The 26,445-nt window shown below is 38.5% G+C and overlaps 1 protein-coding gene across 1 annotated transcript in view; it reads left to right on the top strand.

Moving 5' to 3' along the window:
- LOC145989806 (peptidyl-prolyl cis-trans isomerase FKBP2-like) overlaps positions 1–26,445 on the top strand; it is a 221,684-nt gene that overhangs the window by 90,027 nt on the left and 105,212 nt on the right. The window contains exon 2 of the mRNA XM_083125165.1: positions 14,760–14,968. Coding sequence (XP_082981291.1) covers positions 14,780–14,968 — 189 coding nt within the window. The 5' untranslated portion in view covers positions 14,760–14,779. The remainder of the gene's footprint in view (positions 1–14,759; positions 14,969–26,445) is intronic.

Raw genomic sequence — 26,445 nt, 5'->3', positions numbered from 1 at the left:
GCAGTATATGTACTTGTTATTGTTGTGGAAGCCGGCATCCTTTGTAAATGTACAACAAAGGCAACCGACTGTCGCCGATCTCAGAGAGGAAATAATAATACTGCTTCAGGAGGAGTGTTATGGTGCAATTGTAGCGGTTTAACACGTTGCCATGTTATTATCTGCCGTTGCAGTTCCATACCAGTGTATACGGGTTTTGGGAGTGAAAAGTTAGAACGCCACCAGTGCATTAATGCAATGAAAAATAATATATATATTTTTTTATTTTGTTTGAAATCACTCAAATAAGGAATCGTATGAAGAAGTCTTCTTTGCAGCATTTTTGGTAATTTTTACGTATGTGTTAGTTCATATTTTGCGAATTTTTAGTCCATATGTATGTAGCTACATACATAGTCACTTGTTAGTACATATTAATCCTAGTCCTGGTATAATGCATGACGTTTAAAACTCAACGTTAGATAGACCTGAATTCTCTAATTTTATTGTTGTACGTAACAGCTGTGCATCGGCGCACCGCAGCGATTTTTCTATCTGCTCCATTAGCAACACTGCTTCTTTAGTTCTGTCGCGCATTGCACGGCAGAATTATCTGCGCTGGACTCTAGGTAACATTATCGTATGGGTAAAACGGATTCCTTCAAATTTCCTTCAAATTTACAGGAGAAAGTACTTACGGAAATCATTTTCTTGAGCGTTTTGGAAGTTCCTGAATGTAGATTTGATCCATTTTGAATTGCGAAATCTACATACTATTTCCTCTTAAATGATTGTCTTTTGAACTTCTGGTTCTGAGTTCTGAGAGTATTCCTGTTGAGAGAGAACATAAACTGTTATCACTATCACTAATCACTATTGCACAGTGTTGCCCACAGATTACACAGTGTTGCCAATTGCCATAAGAATAAGATTTTAAAATTTTCTTAACAGCAAGAAGAAAATTCAGGTAAACTAAATTTTTTCCTCGGATAATTTTATCCTTAAGGACAATTTGAAGCTGAAAGTTCAACTCGCATGCAGATTACAAAAGTATCAGCATAACTGGTTTTGCGGTATTCACAATGCTAGGCTAGTTTCCTTTTGTTAATTGCTTTGGTGCATCTCTGCTTGTCTACATTTAAATGTTTATTTTTAGTACTGCTAATTTGTGTCAGATGCCAATGGTACTGTAAATGTATAAAAATAGTTACATAGAAAGAAACAAGGTATATAAATGTCGCTTTGTTGCAACACAGTTTTCAAAATCCGAAAACAATAGTCTTTGAATGTAGCAATTTAACTTAAGGGAGTTGATTCTGAATGTAATTTGGGCTGATTATGTGAAAAATTGAAAGTAAATAATCATGTCACGTAGGTTTTTTTTGCATGTGTCAATTTCTATTGATGTCCGTTGACACACATTTGGAAGGTTTAGATTACTTCGTGTTTTCTGGAGAACATTTTCCCTTCCATGTACTCACTCCTATGTGTGTATTTGTTTGCTAGCAACTGTTTGTTTACTGTCGTCTTGGATACAAGACTGTGGCTGCTGTGTAACGCCACGTGATATGAGTTGCAAAAAGTATGTTGCCCCTAAATGTACTCCCTTGAGAATTATGTTGAATTGTATTTTGATCAACAGATTTTAAATGTTTTAACCTGTGGTGCAACTGCCCGTGAGGGCCAGAGCCTACCTACCGACTGCCACCTCACTCCAACCTGCTGAGATTGGAAATCATCCAACCAATTACAGGGTGGTGTGTGGTCAACACAACAAACCCCCAGTCGTTGTAGGTTTGGTAAATATGCGATAACGCCCGGACACCTTTTACTCATTTATTTCCTTACTTTTACCACTGGTACTTTCCTATTTTGCCTTGCGGAACATTCTTTAAGGTGAAGTTATGCCTTTTTCCATAAAATACTGTCAACTTTTCATATTACGATTTATTATTTGTCTTACTTGTTCCGCTTCTGTAATAGACAATATGGCGTGCACTCGTAATGGATCATCGTGTGTCATGACGTGCCAGCTTGTGTTTTGTCGATTTTCAGTGCGCAAGCAGTGTTTCAAACCTTCATGATGGAAAATTACGTACTATTTCGATTTTTTTTTTCATGTTTACCTCCACAAACCATGCACGTTAACCCCAAAAACCATCCACGGGTAGCCCCACAAACCATTGACGTTAGCCCCAAAATCCATCCATAGGTAGCCCCACAAACCATTGACATTAGCCCCAAAAACCATCCACAGATAGCCCCACAAACCTTTCACACAAGGTTAGGTTAGGTCTGTTAGGTTAGGTTCCATTAGCACTCATTTCACCCCTAAGTTCATCGAAAAAAGAAAGCGCGGCAAACATAGTTAAAAATAGAAATTTTCGTAAAAAGAAGGCACGTTTGGAAACACTGCAGAGATCGCGTGACTTTCACCGCTCTCGCCATCTGCACGCACACAATGGAAACAACATCATAATTGGCAATGCCAATTTCTTACGTAAAAAGTGATTAATTCTTGTTCGGCAGCATTAAACTATGAAGTTTTTACTTTCTGTGAAAGATAATACCTCCAAGAACGTCCAGAATGCTAGAGAAACTCATTTCAGTAAGAACTTTCTCCTGTAAATTTGAAGAAATCCGTCCGTGCGATATCGCATATTTACCGTAGGTTTTCTATGACCGGGTTATGCTACTCATTTGTAGCTCCCCAATTTCCTCATGATGGTGGGTGGCCACCAGTCCCATACACAGGTTGAAATCTCAAGAGAAAAGTTAATAAAACTTTGATAGCGTCCCAACACCTCTCACTCGTTTATTTCGTCATTTTTAATACTGTGCGGAAAACACAAATAATGGGATATTTGATCCCAAAGTATGGCCTGCATAAGTAAAAACCTGTCATGTTGGAGTACTTTCCCCTCTTTTTATTCTTAAAAAACCATTTGTATATACACTAAAAAAGCGAAAGAACACATCAGAAATTACTATCAGCTCCAAATGTAACATAATATTATAGCTGCTGTTGTGGAATGCTATGTTGGGTGCTATGTTCACTTGTGCAAAGCATTTGGACTGTTTTGCTTCATGGTAAGGTAACAGACATACTTTACTTCACAATAGCAGGCACATTTCTTTGAGCTAAAAACATCTGAAAAGATTCATAAACAACATAATCTTTATGAATCATGTAAAATGTTTCACTTTCTCGAGGGAGTTCCAGAGGGTGAAGGGTACCCTCATTGATGGGTTACATGGTTCAGGTTTATTGTTCTTAGAATTAATAAGACACCCCTATATATTTTGATTGTTAAGTTAATTGGGTCAGATTTTCAGCTAAATGCTTCCAACACTTGGTGACATAATATCTGGTCAGCAAAATCGATTGAACTCTGCATGAGGTAACCATAAACCAAGAATTGCTGCTCACTGTGAAGTGTGGATGCTTGCACAAGCTACACATCATAATTTCTCCAGTGAAGCTTTTAACTATTCTAATTTTTTTCCTCCAAGGTTCAAAATTACTTCCACAGTCGATTCCAGTATTCTAAACACTTCCTAATACTCATATTAAAACTTGTAAAAATATAATTAAACATTTGGAACTGTTACTAAGTTTGAATTTCAAGTTGCCGATAAAAGTATGCTCAACTTTGGAGTCATTCCTCACACAACTAAAACAAATAAAATACACGCAACTAGATATGATCTAACTGGTTGAATATTGTTGCCATCGTGTGAAGACTGATGTTACTCTTTTTAGGGGCAAACACTGATGTGGCTACTCTCTGCTTGGTAGTGTTGGTCTGGTATACATGTCTTCCCTCTCGAATTTCCGAATTTCTTTCGCCCATATAAAGATCAGAGACCTGCACAAGACCCGGAAGAAACCCGTCTGCGAGGAGGCCTACCTACAATAATATGCAACACGCACGTCAAGCCCAGGTGTTCGACATCGCGCAAGCGAGCTTCACGTCACAGTTGTGCACAGGCATCGATGCCTGCCAGGTTTTTCTATTACCCGGATCTTAAGAAGACCCGTGAGACTCGATGTAGTTCTTGTAGGTAGACGCGAGCACTACTGTCAGTGTTGCCAATGGCCATTATATTTCACTAAGCATGGAAATATTTGAATTTCTGCTAGGCGCAGGTGCCTTGGGGTTGTATAACCATTGGTGTAGCAAGGGTGAAGTGGGTGACCAGCCAGGGTCTCGTGCATGTAGGGGCCTCGCGTCCCATGAGGTTGATGCGAAAAACGTAATAAATGGAAGTGAGAAAGATAGAAAAGGCTAATTTTTGTGGGCAGTAAAATTAAAACCTTTTTTTTTTTATCTGGCTTTATATTCTAGTTTAACGTTATAATTTGAATGAATACGTCAAATCAGAGGCGGGCAGGAGCTCTAAGCCTAAGGGGCCCCAAAAAAGTCAAAATAATTCTCATTTCTGATGTGCAACATTAACAGGGCCTCCCCCATGGCGCAGTGGTAGCGTCATTGCCTTGTAATCAAGGGGTCCCGGGTTCGATACCTGGTGGAGGCACAAGTGGTTCGGATCCCACTTTAAACTGTAGGTCCAGTCCCGATTAGCCTTACTGTGCATAAAGTGGACTTAAAACACCAACTCAAACCAAGCAACATTAACGCAAAAATTGCTTGGACATTATTATCCATTTATTATTTTCTTGAAGAAAAAGCACTTTGTCTTGGCTTTTCTTCTGTCTCGTAACCTTGCATAGCCTACCCGATTTTAATATGTTAATGATAAAGCACCTCAAACTGCCACGGAGCGAAGTATGGGGCATTTAATGCTTCCGGTGTTTTAAACTGAAGAAGGGTATGGATAACATTAGCAGTTCTTCCTTCCTTCCTACAACTTCAGATGCAGCTATTGCCCTCTGTAACGGGCATAAAGATGATTTATCTTCCGAATTTCTTGATCAAGTTCTATGTTTCAGGAATGTGCTTAAATCTGAAATCAAGAGCTTTGGCAAAGTTTCTTCTCCTTGATAGCTCTACACTAGCTTCCAGTGTTCTCTGTATCCTGTACCACCTTCTGTTTGTTTCCTACTCTTCAAGTAACAACCACGAAAAAAATCTATCTTTCTCAAAATTGAAACTTAGGAAAAACTTCTGGAAGGTAGTGTCTAATGGTATGATTCAGCCCAAATTTAGCGGACCCAGTAATCTCTCTCTTGAAGGAGAAAGGGCAAGATCTAATGTAAAAGTGTCATTGGCTGCCCAAAAGCCAGTAAGAAAAGTTCTGTTAAACAAGGTAGTTTGATTTAAATCAACATTTAAATTGGGGAATTCTATTTTAAAAAAAACACGTATTGAAATCACTTGAAATAAAATTACGGAACAATGTGCACAAGATATTTGTAGATGTCAGAATCACTTTTTGTGAAAGTATATTAGCCTAATCTTGTAATCATTTAATGGTGTTTATTATGCTCTAAGAAAGGAAATAAAGGAAACAAAATATATGTACTGATGGGGTGAAGCTCATACAAAAGTAAATGTAATATGTCATCTGAAAAAAACACTTAAATTTCCCTTGATTTAAAATTCAATAATTTTTGTAAGCAAAAATAGCACATTTTTAAAATTAAATAATATACAAAATACTAACGTTAAACCATAAATAGTGTCATTTTAATTAAACTGTAAATAAATATGGCAGCTGATATTTGGCTAACTGTCATTAAAAACACTAAAATTTGGCTACAAACACTGTAAAAATTATTTTAAGTTAAAAATACGTAGGTATAAAGTACTTCCAGAATTTATTATTTTCACTGTAAGAAAAGTTACTGAAATTATAATAGTTTCATTAACACACACAACAAACATTTTCATATTGGGTTCATTATGTTCAGTTCCAGAAACAGAGAAATGTATATTTACATGTAATTTGTTATTTGCTTTAATCAAACTGTTCAAATATTTTACAGGGCCGTTTATGAGAAAAAGCCTTTCTAAAAAAAATATGTCTATGTGTACGGTGCCAAAAAAAGATTTAAATAAATTTAAATAAAAAATATCAAAAATTATAAATAAAAATCATTATTTTTATCCACCCAGCTGTTAAGAGGGGCGGTGGAGGAGATAAGTAAGTATTTGTATTTTCTTCTTTTGAATACATAAATGTCAAAGAAAGATATGTTGTAATATGTGAAAATTCAGAGGTAGAGCATCGATTTGTATAATTATTAATGTAACTGTAGCCACAACCAGCCATTCTAAGTAATTACATAAATTTCCTGGAAGAATCTGACTGTACTTGAGGGGTTTCTTGCGGACGCGTACTTTACTGCGTCAAATATTTAATATTACAAGAACATTAAGACGTAACAACAAAATGAGATTCACAAGTATTATTATTATCATTTAAGTTCTAAACTTCAAAGTTAACTTGTACAATTAATGTGCAACAAAGTCAAAATTGCAAATTAAAAAAGTCAAATTAGCTGTATCAATTGATTACACCAAAGATTTCACACTTAAGCGGCAAATGACTATCGTTTTAAGGTTTGTTGATGTTGAAACCAGTGTTGTTAAAGGTCCAGGAACCCATATATTCTAATGGGTTCTATTGGGTTCCACTGCAGGACCGGAACATTTTTTCTTGTACAATTTAAATTCGGTCCAAGTTGCGTATTGTTACATTAAAAAATGTTCCTGGACCGTATTTAAATTGATGTGGGAAAAAAGGTTCCTGGACCGAATTGAAATAATAACGCTGTTGTTCGCTTGTCGGCCAGGTTCAAAAACTCCCTTGTCGAAGAGTTACTGTACATAACGCAATGTACTATATTAGCATGGCATCACATTGAGCTCAAACAAACCCGTTACGTGTTGCTCCGGTATCCGATCCAGGAACTGCAGCCAATATGAGCCGCCCAGCAGATATCACAACAGGGACAGGTAGTGTTGCCAGAGGTGTTGCTACAACCAAGTGGAGGAACACCCGCAAGAGAATAGGGCTAAATGGAGAAGGGTAACGTAACTGCAGCGTTTGCGTTTCGTCCATTTCTACCTTGTACCTCAGATTCTCGAGGCAGCCAGCACTTGGATTATTCTTTCATGCTCACAAGTGGATAATTGTTTATCATCAGGTCCATAATCGATCCAAGTTGCATATTGTTTCATTTCAATATGGAACTTGGACCATATTTAAACTTATTCGGGAAAAAAAGGTTCCCGGACCGAATTTAAAGTGGTTCGGAAAAAAGGTTCCCGGGCCGTATTTAAATTCATCCGGAAAAAAGGTTCCTGGACCAAATTGAAATACGTTACAGATAAAAAGGATCTTTACGGTCCAGAACCCATTTACGCTTGCTGATTTTCTCTCTCCTGGACCGGAATTGAATTTATTTAAAATACCTAGACCATGAACAACCCTGGTTGAAACCGATTGTGTCGAAGACGTTGTAGGTAGATATTTTGGGCCTCTAAACAGGATTGTGGTTTAGCGCACCCCCTTCCCCCCACTCTATCAAGCACCGACATTTTGTGTACGTCCTTCGATATTTTCTTCTTAAGCCATGATTTGTGACATTTACATCCTACAAATTTTGAAATGAGGACACAAAGAACAACTCATTAAATAATATATAGATTAAATTTAAAGATTCTTAGTTTGTATTTCTGATTTTTTAGAAAAAAGTTTAGCATATTTAAGGATATTTCAGTTGTGTCTTACTGCCTAAAGAACATCTTAACAAACGTACTATTACTACTTTGGTTAATGAAAATTCCAGCAGCGTGTTATTGTAGCTCTGCCAAGTATAAATTTCTCTGTCGCGTACTATTAAATATAATTTTCGTCAGAAATGTATTATTATTATTATTATTATTATTATTAGGCTATTATATAAATATGATAATTTGCTGGCGTTTCCTTGATGACTGTGTATCGATTCACATTGATATTTCAAACTTAAAGTACGGATGAGGCGGCCTTGCATTCTAATCTCGTCCAGGGCCTCGCCACTGTAGTATAACTAAGATTTTGTAACTTCTCAAATTAGTTTCATGATTATGTCAAAGCGACTACCACATATTTTCCAATTTGTTTTTGAAGGTCTTGAAATAGGTTTGTGTGTCTTGTTCATTTTATGTCACTTTTCTGGTCTTGAAATCGTAAATCTTATCTGTTTCATTTTTACGTCGTTTGTTTGTTGAAATGTGTAAATAGCATTGCCTGCCTATCAATGTGGTCTGTAGAACTAGATAACTAGCAAAACATGAGTGAGCCGGCCCCTGTGGCGGAGTGGTTAGCACATCGCGCTACAACGCCAGGGGTCCCGGGTTCGAATCCTGGCCTGGGCATGGATATTTGTGAGTGTCCATTCATCAACTTCATCATATCATCACTCATCCCCATCTTCGCAAATTAGCCAAAAGTGGCACAAGAAGCGAAGTAAAATAAATCAAATCAAATCAAAACATGAGTGAACGACAATTCTGATTTCACGTTCCATTTTATGGACCATCGTGCCTTAGTGTTGAGGGGTGATATCTTGAGCAACTAATTCGGATATTGAATTGACAAAATTACACCAGAGAGAAAATCTGTTTAATTGATTGATTCATTTATTTGGTCACTTCATGGACAATAAGGCCAATTGGACTGGACCTACAGTTTAAAGTGGGATCCGAACCACTATGTACCTCCACCGGGTATCGAACCCGGGACCCCTTGATTACAAGCCGACGACACTACCACTGAAAATGTTTAATGTAGAACAACCACCAGCCACACAAAGTTCCGATGGCACTTTTTGCCAAACTTTGTTCGTACTCCATTACAGGTGTCAGCAGTGGCGGCGATTAGGGGCAGGCCCAAGAGGGGGGCAGTTGCCCCCATTTTTGCCACTTCGGCACCATGCTAACACTATGTACCAAGGGAAATTGAACTGTCCTTGCCCCTCCCCCCCCCCCTACTTTTGCACCTTGGCCCCGTAGTTTTGGAACCCAATCACCGCCACTAGGTGTGAGCGATACAAATGTTTACTACCAAGGAATAAATGTCTGCAATTTCAAATTGATAAACCTGATGAATATTTTAAGAGCTCCTAGACCAGTTTAGAATCTAAAAATTGGCAACGGTGACTGCGTGACTCATGTATCTGGATATGGTGCAAACCCAGAATGAGCGTTCGCTGAAGATAAGTGAGCTTGGTCTTGCAAGGCCTTCCAGTTACCCGTGGGCTTTCGATGCTTGATGGGTCAAAACTCAAGGTCTACAGTTTTACTCGTCCGCTTGCCCGATATGCAGCTCTCTGATAAGGATTAATGTTTCTGATATGATTTCAGAAGTTTTGGGCATGCACGAACACACATTTAACAGAATTTTGGTAGTTGAAATTTATTCTGCTGCAATATATTTCAGGGGCCTTCCCAGTGGGGTAGTGATAACGTTGTCACCTTGTAACCAAAGGATTCTAGATTCGATACCTGGTGGAGGCACAAAGTGGTTCAGATCCCATTATAAACTGTAGGTGCAGTCCTGATTAGCCTTCCTGTGTATAAAGTGGATTTAAAACACAAACAAACAATTAATATATTTCAGAATACCAGGACTTGGTGTCAGGTTTACTCTAAGACATTTTTAGCTGAGTGGGCTGTAAAATATAATTTTTGTTCAGCTCCCCAATCATTTCTCCATTGCCCATTTAATTTTAATTGAAATCACTTTCAATGACAAATGCCCATGATTTTTAGAGAATTCAGAATCTAACTATTTAACAACAAACACTAAAAGAAAGTGATTGAAAAGTATTTTCCATCTTTCCCCTAGACAATGCTAAGTGAGATTCTTTTCCAGGGAAAGTGTCAATATAGTGCTTATTCTATAGAAAAAACTTCTTGAAGCTTTCCAGGCAGCGAGTGATCATGAAATTTTCTTCAAATATCAAGTAAGTTAGTTCCAAATAGGCTTCCATCTTTTAGAAGAGACAGCACTCAATTGGGATGCCACAGACACTGCACCTCCAAAAACCTGTGTGTGTGTGGGGGGGGGGGGGGCACATGTATGCATGCATTTTTATTTGATTATTTTTTTGTCCTCATATTTGACAAATATGATAGGCTACATTGTTTACTCCTGTTTTATCCTATATGCACCAAACAAAGCAGACTAATACGAGGCGCATCCAGAAAGTAAGTTCCCTATTTTTTTTAAAAAAAAACCAACACAGTTTCAGGAAACCATTTATTGGCAACAGGTACAGCAAAGGTTCAGCTATTTTTCAACATAGCAACCACCAGAATTGAGACACTTGTTGTATCGTGGTATCAACTTTTGGATCCCACTGTCGTAGAACTCTGCCGCCTGTGAATGGAACCAGCGTGTGACAGACGTCTTCAGCTCTTCGTCGTTGCCAAAACGCTCACCGGAGGACAGGAATTTCTTGAGGTGCAAGAAAACATGAAAATCGCTGGGAGCCAGATCAGGACTGTAAGGTGGATGATCAAACAACTCCCAGCCAAATTCCGTCAAAACAGCTGCTGTGCGCCGACCCATATGTGGACGAGCATTGTCATGGAGGAGCACAACACCTGCAGTAAGCATGCTACGCCTCTTGTTTTGAATTTCACGTCACAATTTCCTTAGTGTTTCACAGTAATGGTCAGCGTTCACCGTTTCACCTCTGAGGAGGAAGTCAATGAGCAAAATGCCCTTCCTGTTCCAAAACACGGTGCACATCACTTTCTGTACCGACAGCGTCTGTTTGAATTTCTTCTTGACCGGAGATCCACTATGCCGCCAATGCATTGACTGCTGCTTGGTTCCCGGGGTGAAGTGCGAAATCCACGTCTCATCGCCCGTGACGATCCTGTCGAGGAAATCATCGCCGTCATCATGGTACCGTTGCAGGAATGTCAGTGCTGCTCCTGAACGTTTCATTTTGTGTTCGGGTGTCAGGTTTTTCGGCACCCACCTGGCATACAATTTTTTAAACAGCAGGTGCTGCGTGACAATCTCATGCAACACGGATCGCGATATGTGCAGAAAAAGGCTACTCAACTCCGTAATCGTGAAGCGACGGTTCTCTACGATGCGCTGCCGTACCAGCTCAACCAGATCATCAGTGATGAGGGGCGGATGCCCACTGCGCTCTTCATCATTGACACTTTGACGACCTTCCGAAAACTGCTGACACCAGCGACGCACCATCTGCTTAATCATAATGTTCGGCTCATAGACCTCACAGAGCTGACGATGAATGTCAATTGTAACACCATTAAGCCTTGTTTCCATGATTATGAAAAACTAAATATGCTGACCAAGGCAGTAATTTATTTTATTAAAAACATAAACTAAAACGTAACGTTTCAACCTTCTAGCAAGGTCTTCATCAGACTCTGTATCAAGTACAAAAGTAACAAGATACACAAAAAGGGCATTATATATACACAAATATTACTCCCTCCAGACTATTAGAAAGTTGTTAGGAACTTTCTAGCAGGTGGCTTTCACTTTCCAACTGTACTTTCACCTAAAAGGCTAAACATAATTACTTTCATATAGAATGTGAAGAGATATTCATATAGAATATCTCACGCTCTTTTTCCTTCATTTTTCTCCCTTCTCCTCTCCTCTTTCTCTCTTGTCCTTTCCACTCTTTCTAACACCTTCTTCCATTCTTTGTTTAACTTCAGTCCCCCATTCCAGTTCATTATGTCTTCTTCACCTTTCTTCTCTATTTCCTTGGCTTCCTTCCATTTTATCACTAGCATTCTTTTTTCCCTTCCTATCTGCTTAGCCTCATCCCACTCTATGTCATGTCCTGTTTCTCTTATGTGTTTAAATATTGCATTTCTCTCTCTCTTAAGTCGTACATCATCCCTATGTTGTTTCAACCTGTCTTTCAGCCTTTTTTTTCATTTCTCCTATGTACACACTCTGACATTCTTTACATTTCACTTCGTAGATAATCCCTTCCTCTTCTCTGTTCTCCTTTTTCTTGCTTGCATTCTTCGCTATTCCTAAGATGCTTCTCCCTCCCTTCCTGTAAGTTTTAATTCCCGCTTTCCTAAGCACTTTGCATATCTTTTCTGTGGTCTTCCAAACCTTCTCTCCTCTTTTTCTTTCTCTTCCAATTCTCCTCTGCCCGTTTTCTTACTTTTTCTGTTTATGTCCAGTCTATCCTGCTTCTCATAGCCATTCTTTTCCAGCTGTTTCCATAGGCTATTTATTTTGCCTTCTTTTTCACATTCTTTCATGCATATTTTCTTGATTCTGTCCTCCTTTATAAAATTTATTTTTGTCACCTCACTTACGTCACTTCTTTTGTGGCAGAATACCCCTGCTGCACACTTCTTCTGATGCCAAGTGGTTTCAATTTCTTGTCCTCTCTTCCTTTGCATCAATATATCTAGGTAGCTTAATTTGTCTTCTTCTTCTATTTCAAGTTCCAATAATTTCCCTCTTTCTTCATCTTGTATTTCTTTGGCAAAAATGTCGAGCTGCCTCTTCGTTCCCTTCCATATGCCAAAACAATCGTCATTAACATTATTTTATCTCCCATTATACTGTAACCGTTATTCCAAATGGTTTCCAGCGCCTTCACTACCCTTTCACTATCCATTTCTCCTATAATTTCTTGTCCACTTCTCTTTTTAATAATGTCCAAAACGTGTCCCCTCTTGATGCTCGGGAACATACTTTTCACGTCTAAGCTAAACATTGTCGTCTTCATCTCATTTAACTTAAGTCCTTTTATGAGGTCTACTACTTGTTCACTGTTCTTAACTGCTCTGCTTTCTTGCTGTGTTACTAACACTTCAATAACTTTCTATAATTTCTTTTCCAAGGGTTCCAAAATATTGTTTCTGCAGTTCATTACTGGTCTTAACTTTATCTCCTCTTTGTGTATCTTTGGAAAGCCTTTCAAACTAGGTAGTCTTCCTGTCTCCTTTATGCATTTCTGTTTTGCAGATATGTGGACGATTGTTTTGGCATATGGAAGGGAACGAAGAGGCAGCTCGACATTTTTGCCAAAGAAATACAAGATGAAGAAAGAGGGATATTATTGGAACTTGAAATAGAAGAAGAAGACAAATTAAGCTACCTAGATATATTGATGCAAAGGAAGAGAGGACCAGAAATTGAAACCACTTGGCATCAGAAGAAGTGTGCAGCAGGGGTATTCTGCCACAAAAGAAGTGACGTAAGTGAGGTGACAAAAATAAATTTTATAAAGGAGGACAGAATCAAGAAAATATGCATGAAAGAATGTGAAAAAGAAGGCAAAATAAATAGCCTATGGAAACAGCTGGAAAAGAATGGCTATGAGAAGCAGGATAGACTGGACATAAACAGAAAAAGTAAGAAAACGGGCAGAGGAGAATTGGAAGAGAAAGAAAAAGAGGAGAGAAGGTTTGGAAGACCACAGAAAAGATATGCAAAGTGCTTAGGAAAGCGGGAATTAAAACTTACAGGAAGGGAGGGAGAAGCATCTTAGGAATAGCGAAGAATGCAAGCAAGAAAAAGGAGAACAGAGAAGAGGAAGGGATTATCTACGAAGTGAAATGTAAAGAATGTCAGAGTGTGTACATAGGAGAAATGAAAAAAAAGGCTGAAAGACAGGTTGAAACAACATAGGGATGATGTACGACTTAAGAGAGAGAGAAATGCAATATTTAAACACATAAGAGAAACAGGACATGACATAGAGTGGGATGAGGCTAAGCAGATAGGAAGGGAAAAAAGAATGCTAGTGATAAAATGGAAGGAAGCCAAGGAAATAGAGAAGAAAGGTGAAGAAGACATAATGAACTGGAATGGGGGACTGAAGTTAAACAAAGAATGGAAGAAGGTGTTAGAAAGAGTGGAAAGGACAAGAGAGAAAGAGGAGAGGAGAAGGGAGAAAAATGAAGGAAAAAGAGCGTGAGATATTCTATATGAATATCTCTTCACATTCTATATGAAAGTAATTATGTTTAGCCTTTTAGGTGAAAGTACAGTTGGAAAGTGAAAGCCACCTGCTAGAAAGTTCCTAACAACTTTCTAATAGTCTGGAGGGAGTAATATTTGTGTATATATAATGCCCTTTTTGTGTATCTTGTTACTTTTGTACTTGATACAGAGTCTGATGAAGACCTTGCTAGAAGGTTGAAACGTTACGTTTTAGTTTATGTTTTTAATAAAATAAATTACTGCCTTGGTCAGCATATTTAGTTTTTCATGTCAATTGGCGCAATGCTTTGTGCATTCAGGAACTTTATCACCGAACGAACCTCGCATGCGGCGGGTGAAGGAATACAAGCTTCCATTTCGGACCACTGCTGCCTCGCTACTGGCATGCGGCGGGAGAAGGAATACGAGCTTCCACTTCGGACCACTGCTGCGTCGCTACTGGTGCCGGGCGGGATCTGTCTGCCTGGCATATGATTGATACGTCTTAGCTCTGCTGCACATGCGCAATTTACACGGCTCATTATGTTTACTTTCACGGGGAAAAAATAGGGAAACTTACTTTCTGGATGCACCTCGTATTTGATTATTACCCTTTAGTCCTTAAGTTCCATTCCTGTATATTTATTTCATGTTCCAACTCTTTTACCATGTAAAATGTTATAAACATGTGTTACTCCACTGCAAACAGATAATTTCACAAAAGAGAATTAAGTTCCTGTTATATTCCATTTCTGCAGTCACTCAAAACAACACTTAAAGTTTAGATTCAATTTTTTTTAGATAATATGCATTTGTTGGGCTATTTACCATGAGCATGCTCCTAATATATTTTACGTACATTTTTCTCTTTGCAGTTTATACATTGGGAAAAACCATGGTGCATTACACAATTAGAACACTATGGACGTGTTTATTCTTGTCCTTCCTGATATCAGCAAGTCTTTGCGAGGAGGAAAAAAATAATTCCGGCACGAAAAAGAAACTTCAAATTGGAGTGAAGAAGAGAGTGGACAATTGTCCAATAAAATCAAAGAAAGGAGACCTCCTTCACATGCATTATTCAGTAAGTGTTTTTCATATACGTGTTCGTATATTCATTATACACGGTGGACCAAAAGTCATGTTACATAGAGCAAAATGAAATTTACAGTATGTGTTCAATATGATCACCAGCTGCTTGGTAGCATGCTTCAATTCTAATATCCCAGTTTCGTAAGACGTCTGTTAGTATGGTGGGAGTGATTTGTGAAATGGCTTCTGTGATTTTTTGATTTTTTTTTGAGGTGGTCCATGTTGTTAATCTTCTCGGCGTACACCATGCCCATTACGTGGCCCCACAGATGGTAATCCAGGGGTGTCAGGTCTGGTGACCATGCTGACCATTCAACAGGGCCTCGAAGACCTATCCACCTTCCTGGGAACTGTTCGGTCAACCACGTACGAGCAACGATACCGTAATGCGGTGGGGCACCGTCTTGTTGGAACATGTCGGGAAAGCTCCCTTGTTCATTGAGGATGCTCGGGAAAACACTCTCTTGAAGTATTTCCTTGTACTCTTCAGCATTGGGATTACCTTCAATGAAAAAAGGCCCGACGACTGTTGTTCCCCATATGCCACACCAAACCATCAACTTTCCTGCCCCTTGCATTTTGCATGGATCAATCCAATTGGGGTTCGTATCACTCCAATACCGCCAATTTTGCGTATTGAGTTCACCATTAATGAAAAAATTGGCTTCATCACTGAACATAATGGAAGACGAAAAAATGGATCCTGCCTTCCACTCTTTCGTCTTTCATTAACATGTCAGAAACCTGCAAAGAAAATAGAAAATACTACATTTTACGTATGTAACCTGACTTTTGGTCCACCCTGTATAGTTTGTAAAATGCTGGTATGTATTGAAAAACAGTTTGTAAATACCTTGAAGGGAAGTTCCAATTCTGTAGTAATGATCTTTTTGTTTAGTTTGTAATTGTGAAAGATTGATTGATTGACTTGGTTTATTTTACTTCGCTTTTCTTCCACTTTTGGCTAATTTCGAAGATGAGTATGAGTGATGACATGATGAAATTGATGAAGGGACACTTGCAAAGAACACCCATGCCCAGGCAGAGAATCGAACCTGGGATGCCTGGCATTGTAATATGCTGTGATAACCACTCCACCATGGAAGTCAGCTAATCATGAAAGAGTATTGTACTGGTATCTCATATGGTATGTTTTTACTAGGTTTGAGTGATACCGATATTCTTAATGATTCTCACCAATACCGATACCTAAAAATTATAACAGTTGAAAGTATTTCATATAGTTGCAAAATCCAATTCTTCCAACAATCTTCTTGCTAAAAAAATGAAAATGATGAGGATATTTAGACTTGTGTAATATAATCAATGGTTACATACATAAACTTTTCAATTATATAAGTACCAGGTTGGAAATGATATGAACTTGAACTCACAGAAGAACTATGCATAATTCTTAATAGAGACAGTAATTTATGGAATATTTACACAATGTTTGTAGATTAGGCACACACAGGAGTTGTACTACATAGAAATTTTCAGCGAAAAATGCAGGCTCGACCAGGACTCGAATCCGGGTCTCTGGCATACCGTGCCATTGCTCTAGCCACTGAGCTACCGAGCCGGCCTGACCTCACCTGATCTTTCGCTAGCTGTTTTACCTGCATGGAATCGTCTCTGCCAGTGCTACCGCAACGGGATCTGTTGCCTTTGAAACACAGTAGACTTCGACATTGCCTGGTTCCTCCCAGCGTAGAGATGTTAATAATTGTAGATCAGGTGAGGTCAGGCCGGCTAGGTAGCTCAGTGTCTAGAGCAATGGCATGGTATGCCAGAGACCTGGATTCAAGTCCTGGTCGGGCCTGCATTTTTCGCTGAAAATTTCTACGTTACACAATGTTGTTTTAAAAACTAGCAAACATTGTGCATTTAATTGTAAGAAATGGAACAATTCCAATTTTACTTTTAAATGTTCTCCATTTATATAACACCTATTTGGAGCTTTCAGACCAAAGTAACGCACTTAGTCACTTAGAAATAAAACCTCAGTGATACATGCAACCTTTTGAACCAAAGTCACATGACAATCTGCACGTGTCGGTTGTCGCTTGCATGTCACTAGGACTGGGTTGTTTTCTCAATACGGAGCGAATTTACAATACCGGACCCCTCCCCAATTTTTGTAATATTTCGCATACTCACTAATTGAGGCTTCCTAATAACAAATTTGAAGTTAAAATTTGGGGGTCATGGGTACAAATTGCAAAATAAGCTAAATTTAGTGGTCCATGATCGGAACAGAAACCCTGGATTTCTCCATGAAAACAATGTTTATTGCAATATTTTACGTTTTAGAATGAAATTAATATAACCATGTTTGCCTAACCTAATCTTACTGTGAATGGTTTGTGGGGTTATGCGTGAATGGTTTTTGGGGCTATGCGTTTGTGGGGCACACCAAATTTTAACTACACAATTCGGATCAAGTGTACTAAATTATTGACTATGCGAAATATGAACGAATGCGCTATATTATTAATATGTACCCAACTAAAAGTTACTCAAAATAACTTACGAAAGAAAGAACTTTATTTCCTACCTTCAAAGTTGCCATCTTCCTCACACAACGCAGATTACTGAACAAGTGAACGCTACGTTGAAAAAACATGGTTTCCATGCTTGTATACGGAGAACGATAGCAGTAATTGAAAAGCTTATTTTACAACTTCTACACATCAATTAACAATTTCAACACGTCACCCCCACATGTTAATCTCATATACTTCATCGGGACTACGTATTTCGTGAGTGTAAGAAGTAGGATAGAAATTACTGATGGGTCCGGTATTGTAAATTCTTACCCTCAATACATTTCACTATGTCGCCTCAGTCTGTTGGTTGCCCATGGTCAATGAAGGCTTTCTTGCACACTGTAGAGGTTCTTGTCACTTTGGTCTGAAAGCTCCGTGAAGTTCATTTGTATGTATTTTAACTAGGGCTGAGCTGATACTGATGTATCAATATCGGCAGGGAATTTATTTATTGACTGCAAAAATGCCACGAGAGACTTTCGAGGCATCTAATTATCCTGGGAATTACGCAAAATTCAAAGGTTCTTTTCATTTTGCACCACTTTTGTTTGTATGACAACTGAATTTTGTGATAACGTAATATGTAATTTAATATTCTGGTGTAAGTCTCAAATATTTGAAGAAAAAATTCCGGTAAATTGATGCACATAATTAGAGTGGAATACTTAAACTAATATTAATGTATAGTGCGATCGAAAAGTCCCCGAACCCAAACTTCATATTTTTTTTTCCGCCAGTCGTTATGATGATAATGTAATAATTTCTGTGGAAGCTGGTTTGCGAGGGTCTTGGCTGTACACGACACAAGAGATGGCGCTGGGGAGTGGCGCTAGCAGTCGTGGTGAGGAAATGAACTACGAGCAGTGCTGGTAACAAAATAATCACGCCAGTTGCAAGGATGAGTTTGTCGGTGGAGGAGCGTGTGTTTTTGTTAGAGGAGTATTTGAAAACGACATCATACAGTGCTGCGAACGAGAAATTTGAGTAAATCAACTCTTCATGCGTTAATCAAGAGATTTTGTGAACATGGTAGTGTGCACGATAAGCCGCGTAGTGGGTGCCCTTTAGTTGTGACGAATGATGTTTTGGAAGACGTCGCCGCACGATTACAACAATCACCGCAGAAAGGCATGCGCTAGTTATCACAACAGGTGGGCATATAATATGGCTCAGTACACAAGGCAACAAAACAGTTAAAATTATGGCCATACCATGTGAAAGTGGTTCAGGAACTACGACCAGGTGACAATGATGATCGAATGAAGTACTGTCGGTGGTTTCAACAATTCACTCGCAACAATATTGCTGTCCTTGATACGGTATACTTCACGGACGAGGCCTGGTTCCATTTGTCAGGTCATGTTAATGCACAGAACTCTCGCTACTGGTCCCCAGAAAATCCACAAATCTTACACGAGGTCCCCCTCCACTCGCAAAAAATTGGTGTCTGGTGTGCCGTGTCCAGATCACGAATTATTGGACCGATTTTTTTCGAAAACCGAGTGAACTCTATTGTGTACCAGGACATTATATAGCAGTTTATTGCACTTTTGGACGCTGATGAACGAGATGTGTGGTTACAACAAGATGGAGCAACATGCCATACGTCCAATGCCACCATGGCATTTCTGCGTGAACTTTTTGATGACCGCCTGATTTCATCAGGGCTTTGGCCAGCAAGATCACCTGATTTAATCACACCCGATTTTTTCTTGTGGGGTTATTTGAAGGGGAAAGTGTACGAAAATAATCCCCACGATTTAGATACCCAGAAAACCAACATTGCCCAGTGCATTACTGCAATTAATGTGCCTATTCTGCATCGCGTAGCACAAAACATGTGTCGTCGCATAGGTTTATGCATGATGCAGCATGGGGGACACTTTCAGCATCTCTTGTGATGTGCCTACATCCACCCAGATATCCAATGGGAAAGATCTACACGGTCACGCAGGTAAGGTCCACTTGTTCCTTGCTTTCACAGTTTAGGTTAACTGTTGGTTTGGTTTACCTGATTATTTTGTTACCAGCACTGCTCGTAGTTCATTTACTCGCCACGACTGCTAGCGCCACTACCCAGCGCCATCTCTTGTGTCGTGTACAGCCAAAACCCTCGCAAACCAGCTTCCACAGAAATTTTGACATCATAATAATGACCAGCGAAAAAAAAAAATTGAAGTTTGGGTTTGGGGACTTTTCGATCACCCTGTATAATTCTGAACAACTTTTAATAATTACAATTTTCAAGCATCTGTATCAGTGGGAATCAGTTAAGAGTAGCGCCATTGTATTGGTTCAAAGTGCTATCAGCTCAGCCCCAATTTTAACAAATTGGTTTCGTACAAAACTGTTTTAAAAAGGCATAAAGCTGTTTTTTTTTCATCCATTTAATCTAGTATATAATAAATAAAAATGCTACAGAGCAAAAGGCAACATATTCAAGAGAGAATCAAAAAATAATGCACAATACTTTTTTCAAGCACGACTTAGTACACTTCTGTTCACAAAAAGTGGCACATTTGTTTGAGTTGAAGTCCAGCTTCGTGGCCGGAAGTACAGCCGAAGTAAGTCTTCAGAAAGCAGCAGTGTTGCTTACTATCGATCTATTTAACCATATGAAGGGAATTTTGTGTCTCTCAGACTCAAAGAAAAGGGGTAATGGGAAGATTGTAGCGTAAATATTAACTAACTGGAATTTCCACATCGACAATGAAAGTAATGTAAATGTAAAATATTCCTGAAATTGATGTTAAATGAAACGCATTTTTGACATTCACGACGAAGTAGTTATCACAATTCATTAGAATACGAGAGCCCCGGGTTCGAGTTTGGCCTGAGCATGGGTGTTCTTTTTGAGTCTCTTCATCGTCACAAGTAGCTGAAAATGGAAGAAAAGCAACACAAAATAACGAAAAGGGAAAAACTCAATAAGAATAAGCGAGACAGAAATAGTGCTGTTGCAATTCCTGAAAATGATGCAAAAAAAATATTTCGGAAATAGTGTTATCCTAGTCCAGGAGAAGGCTTGAAGAATAAATAAACACCTTCCCCATACACTCTGGCAAACACAATCGCAAATTTCGCACTGAATATTAAGTGAAAGGAAAAATAATTGAAATCCTAAAGGAACAAGAGTTTATGTCACAGCCAGGGGGGCACATGAGAGGAGGTATCCCCCCCCCCACATCAGTCATCCAGGCTATTAAAAGTAAGTCAATGGTTGTCCTCTCATTTAACTTTAACAGTAAATGGAATTTTTGTAAAATGAAAATTTTTGGTCTTTACTTTTTTTTACATGTGCACGCTGGTTTCGTAATGGAGCACAAAAATAGAATTGTGGCTCTCGTAAAATTCTTTACGAATGAATGAATGAATCTCCGTAGAATCCAGAATAATGACTCTTCATTTTGAAATAAATAGTTTAAAGTAATATAATTTATGTGCCCTTGATGAATGAGATTTGACGTCACATTGCAGAATCCACTATATTGACGGGTACTAGAGAACGGTAATCATTTAGGTTTGAAAACACTAACCTTCCACAAAAGCACGACTTGCCAACGTCTTCATTAATTTTCATGCACAAGCTTCACTTGTATTTTGTCAGCAATGTGTACAGCATATGAACCCTATCTGATGAAGCATATGGCTTTCAAATTAATATAATTAACGAGAAGCGACATCAAAAGTTTCAAGCTGGGCAGGAAAAGATGCAATCTTATGGGTAAATTACTTGAATAGCTTGGTTTCTTCACCGTGGCTTGTGGCCATGTTGGTTAAAGGCCAGCTTTGTAAGCTAAAATCCTATGTTCAAAACCCCATGTCTCCAAAATATTTTTTCTTACCAAATGGGTGCTACATAATGTATTTTATTCTCGCCACAACAATTGCAGCCTGAAACTTTTTATTGTTTGCGTGCCAATAAGAAATTATGTATTGAAACTATTACTCATTCAGAGAACGTGACTGTTACTCGAGACTACTTGAAATTAAGATTTTTTAGTTGTGTCACACTCCTCACAGGTATATTACAGAATGTTTGGCAGATCATGTAGTAGCATATGCACCATTCATAGGCTCGGACTATGTTTATGCATTCGTACTTAATTCAGTTTCTGCAACATGTAGTTAGCCTTCGAATCAGAGTTTTTATCGACCCATTGTGTTATCACAAAAAATGCAAGTGTCCGGTTTATTTTGTCCAGCAAGTGACCCACTCGATGAATGCCCGCACCTTAAGAGTAATTTTCAGATGGGAAAGAAAAAGCCTGGTCTAAATTGTAAAGTCAAGACGTGCACAGATTACACCGCTCTGCAATTTGAAATTATTTTTTTGATGTTTTGGTTTCGAATGTCGTTTCCCCCTAATTTTGGGGCGCTGATTCCAAATATGTAAGCAGTTTTCTTCTATCACGTCCAGATTGTTGAAAAAAATGAAAACAAAATTTGCATATTGAACCATAACCGACGTATATTTATACCCTTCTACAAGATCATTTCCATGCTTAAAAACGTGGTGTATATTATAATTATGTAATTGTAAACACAATGTACTACGTACAGTTCACAAGAACTACCAACAAGTGATATTATTTACAGTGGTCTCACTTATTTTACAGGCAGGAATTTTCGTCATTTTGAACTTTTTCCATATGCATGAGAAGTACTTTCCCTTTTCAGGGAGCTACAGTAGTCTGCCATTATGTTCACAGTCCAACCACCATGGTGTCTTCTTTCCATGTCTTTCAAATCCTGATGGAAACGTTCACCCTGTTCCTTGCTGTAAAGTCCAAGACAAGTATCTGGAAAATAGTCAATGTGAGCATGTAGGAAGTGTAACTTAAAGCGCATGTTACAACCTAGTTTTCTCAAATTTTCCAACATGGTGTTCACAATGGTTTTCTAAGCTGGACTTCTTCAGTTTCCTAGGAAGTTTTTACATCATCTTTGTAGCTCTCCCAGGCTTGCTTTTCTGTTTGGCTCATTGTATCCTCAAAATTGGGGTCACACATTAATTTCCTGATCTGAGGTCTAGTAAAAACACCTGCTTTCAGCTTATCTAGGGGCCATTCTCTGATAAACACTACATACGTACTTAAAACACTCACTGTCCTTATCTAGGGCATGTACAAACTGGATCATGATACCCAATTTAATGTGTAGAGGAGGGATAAGAACTTTTGTGGGTTCCACAAGCGGCGCATGCATAACATTCTTTGTTCCGGGTGTCAAGGGTCCTCTGGTTGGCCATTCCTTTGCCAGTGATTTTGTCCGTCTCGACTATCCCACTCGCACAGGAAACAGGGTATTTTTGTGTATCCCATTTGTAGTTCCAGTAAAAGGTTGATAATTTTGAAGTCACCACATACAATGCAAACTTTCATATGATTCTTTCAAAGTAATAGAATAAGCAACTGGTACAGATCCAGGAACATTACTATTGTGGAGTAAAACACCTTTCAGGCTGGTTACAGAAGAATCTATGAAAAGCCTCCATTCAAAAGTTACATACTTCACACCAAGCCACATTACAAGTTTCGGTATGTCATTGCAGAAGATCGTAGACCTTTCTTCTGAAAATAAAGAAACTTTTCTTGTTCCCGGGATCTGTAACATGAAATTTTAGTGCCAGATAACAAATAATGTCTTGTCTTTCAGTACAGAAGCTAACAGTTCAGAACTTTCCTTTGGTAACGCAAGATCACGTACAAAGTCGTCTTCTGATACACTGATGTCCGTTGTATCGCTTACAACTTCCTTTCGAGGCGATGTACAGCTTGAAGATGGACGAGAAGGAATAAGTAGACTTTCGTCATGTTTGATTGGTCTCATTGCAGATCGCAAATGTGGATACACTATGTCATTTTTGTTCTTGGCACTGAAACCTTGCACTTGAACCTGACAAAAATAACAGTCATCAGTATGGTTTAATTGTTCCATCCATACCATTGGCAGAGCAAAATAGAATTTCTCTCTTTGTCTGTTCATCCAGAACCTCAAACCTTCCACACAAGTCTTAGATACTTTCTAGGGTGCCCATGGTTTATTTTCATCGCCAAGCACAAGTCCAAAATATGCAAGGTAGGCTTCTTTGACGAATGGCTTTATCTTTAGTCTTTGTTTATACACAACATGTACTTCCCACATATGTAACAGAAAGTGTTCGGGTCGTTTTTGCAGCCACGTGAAGACATTGTTGTCCGAATATACACAATTTGTCACTTCATGCAACCGTTCAGCACTAGGAATACAACACTCTCAACCACCCGTGAAACAAAAAAACAGTTGAATTAGTGTTTCCAGACCACATACAAAGGTGTAATCACAATTTAACTCTAAATACTCTCCATGCCCTCCTATGGTATATAAACGGGACTTTTATCAAACACAAATTCCTGATTTCCTCGAAAACCTGACGTGATAGGAAAAAACGGATTGCACCGTTCAACTCAGCGTAAAAATTCCATTTAGGAACACTCATTCATTTCAAAACCTCATTTTTGCTGCAGAGCAGTGTTATAGATGTTGTTATCAGAAACAAACAGAATTGATCAGTAACTACAATTATTTACCTAAACATCACTCATATGTCACTTAGAATAGAACTTTAAAATATGTATTTTGGATAATTAGCTGTTTGAATTATTATTCTTATATTATACTTATTATACTTCTGCTTTCGAGGTGCAATTTGAGCGAAACAGCTGAATGCAAAATGCAATCTAATATTAATAGCAATACAACCATTGCAGTATAGAGAGATGAAAGGGACAAATATGTAAAGTAAAGTAAAGAAGTAAAGTGCTCCCCTGTGCATAGCACCATGCCATGAAGGCATATAGGGGTGTGGGGGTAATGCCCCACACTTTCTTGATCCGGTCGTGAGTGGGGGTGATGTGATCAGCATCACGCCTATGACCACCTTTACCCCCCAGGGTTTCCCCCAGGTACCCATGTTATTCGATGCTGGGTGGCCACCGGGGCCGCTTGCATCGTTAGAAAAGTTCCCGCATTAGAACCGGCCGGGGATCGAACCTAGGACCTTTAGCATGGTAGTCAGATGCGTTACCGACTGAGCCACCGCCCCTTCTATTCAGATTATACTACGAAGGTAATGTCTGGGGTAACTTATCGTATGAATTGGTTTTAAGTAAATTCGACGTTACATTCCATGGAATGTTTGTTTCCTTGTTATGAACTATCTCAATAAAAGCTTCCTCTTGTGTGTTGGCTTTTGCGGGAGCTGGTTTAGACTGCCAAGGTCAAGTATTCGGCGTGTTCGAGTAAGGTAAGCACCAGTGACGTAGTCACGTGAACCTGTCAATCCAACTGTTTCTTCTATGCGACCCAGAAGCAGAAACAATTCATTTTGATTTGGTATAAATTAATAAACTGTAAGGGTCGCGAGTTCGAACCCTGTCAGGATCAAATTTTTTTCTTCTCTTTATTTACCCGGTAAACAGTGAAGTGTATCAAGATTTGAAAGTAGATTTTGATATTTTGGTTTATTTTGGCCATCAATGTATAATGTAATTTCGAAAACTGCCAACGTTCAATTCAATAGCAAACATTCAGATGTAAATACATATGGTGCTAACGGGAAACCTATATTTCTGCGCTTTTAGTGGTTACATAGAGAAGGAAAAATTATACATTTATTTCAAATATCTCTTGAGTTTCACAGGGGCATGTGGGAATGTGATTTTTTCAAAACGTGTCAAAAGTCTGTGGATACGTCAAACTCACACTTCAATTACACTTGGGACGGGACTTACAGTTGCAAGTGAGATCTAAACCACTATGTGCCTGCCATCTGCTATCGAACCCAGAGCCACTCTATTACAAGGGAACTAATTTACAACACAACATATGAAGGTCTCTCTCTTATGTCACGAAATTTATCAATTCCTAATTTAGCTCACGATTAAGCTGGAGAACTATAAAATTAACTGTCCAAAGAAAAATAAATTAAATTAATCATTTTCCAACAACATAAAGATCAAATAATCCACATTCCTAGATAAAAAAGAGACAGGCAAACTTTCCATCATGTTTATGAATTACGTATATAGTCGCCGAATAGAGTGCTTTCTTTTTATACAAACACTACTAGAAAGCAATTTTGGTCGATAATTTAAGTTAAAGGTAGTTTATTTTAATTCTTAGTAATAGCTCCAGCAACCGGATCAAATTACATTCCTTGACGTTTACAAAATCACAGATCTAAAAGAGAGGGTTGATCCAAACACTCGTGCACTATGAAATAACGCAAACAGCTAATCATCCAAAATACATATTTTTCTACACTATTCTAAGTACCTTATGAGTGATGTTTAGGTAAATAATTGTAGTTACTGATTAATTCTGTTTGTTTCTGATAATAACATCTACAATCTGTGCACGTCTTGACTTTACAATTTAGACCAGGCTTTTTCTTTCCCATCTGAAAATTACTATTAAGGTGCGAGCATTCATCGAGTGGGTCACTTGTAAATATTTATCTATGTATAAAACGAGGAGAGTGACACAACTAAAAAATCTCAATTTCAAGTAGTCTCGAGTAACAGTCATGTTCTCTGAATGAGTAATAGTTTCAATACATATTTTCTTATTGGCACGCAAACAATAACAAAGTTTCAGGCTGCAATTGTTGTGACGAGAATAAAATACATTATGTAGCACCCATTTGGTAAGAAAAAATATTTTAGAGACAAAGGGATTCTAACATAGGATTTCAGCTTACAAAGCTGGCCTTTAACCAACATGGCCACAAGCCACGGTGAAGAAACCAAGCTATTCAAGTAATTTACCCATAAGATTGCATCTTTTCCTGCCCAGCTTGAAACTTTTGATGTCGCTTCTCGTTAATTATATTAATTTGAAAGCAATATGCTTCATCAGATAGGGTTCATATGCTGTA

This window comes from Lepisma saccharinum, chromosome 7 (assembly GCF_977018435.1).
Source record: "Lepisma saccharinum chromosome 7, izLepSacc3.1, whole genome shotgun sequence".
NCBI classification, from domain to species: Eukaryota; Metazoa; Arthropoda; class Insecta; order Zygentoma; family Lepismatidae; genus Lepisma; species Lepisma saccharinum.
The sequence above is the reverse complement of the archived record's forward strand: the minus strand, read 5'-3'. Positions and strand labels throughout refer to the sequence as shown.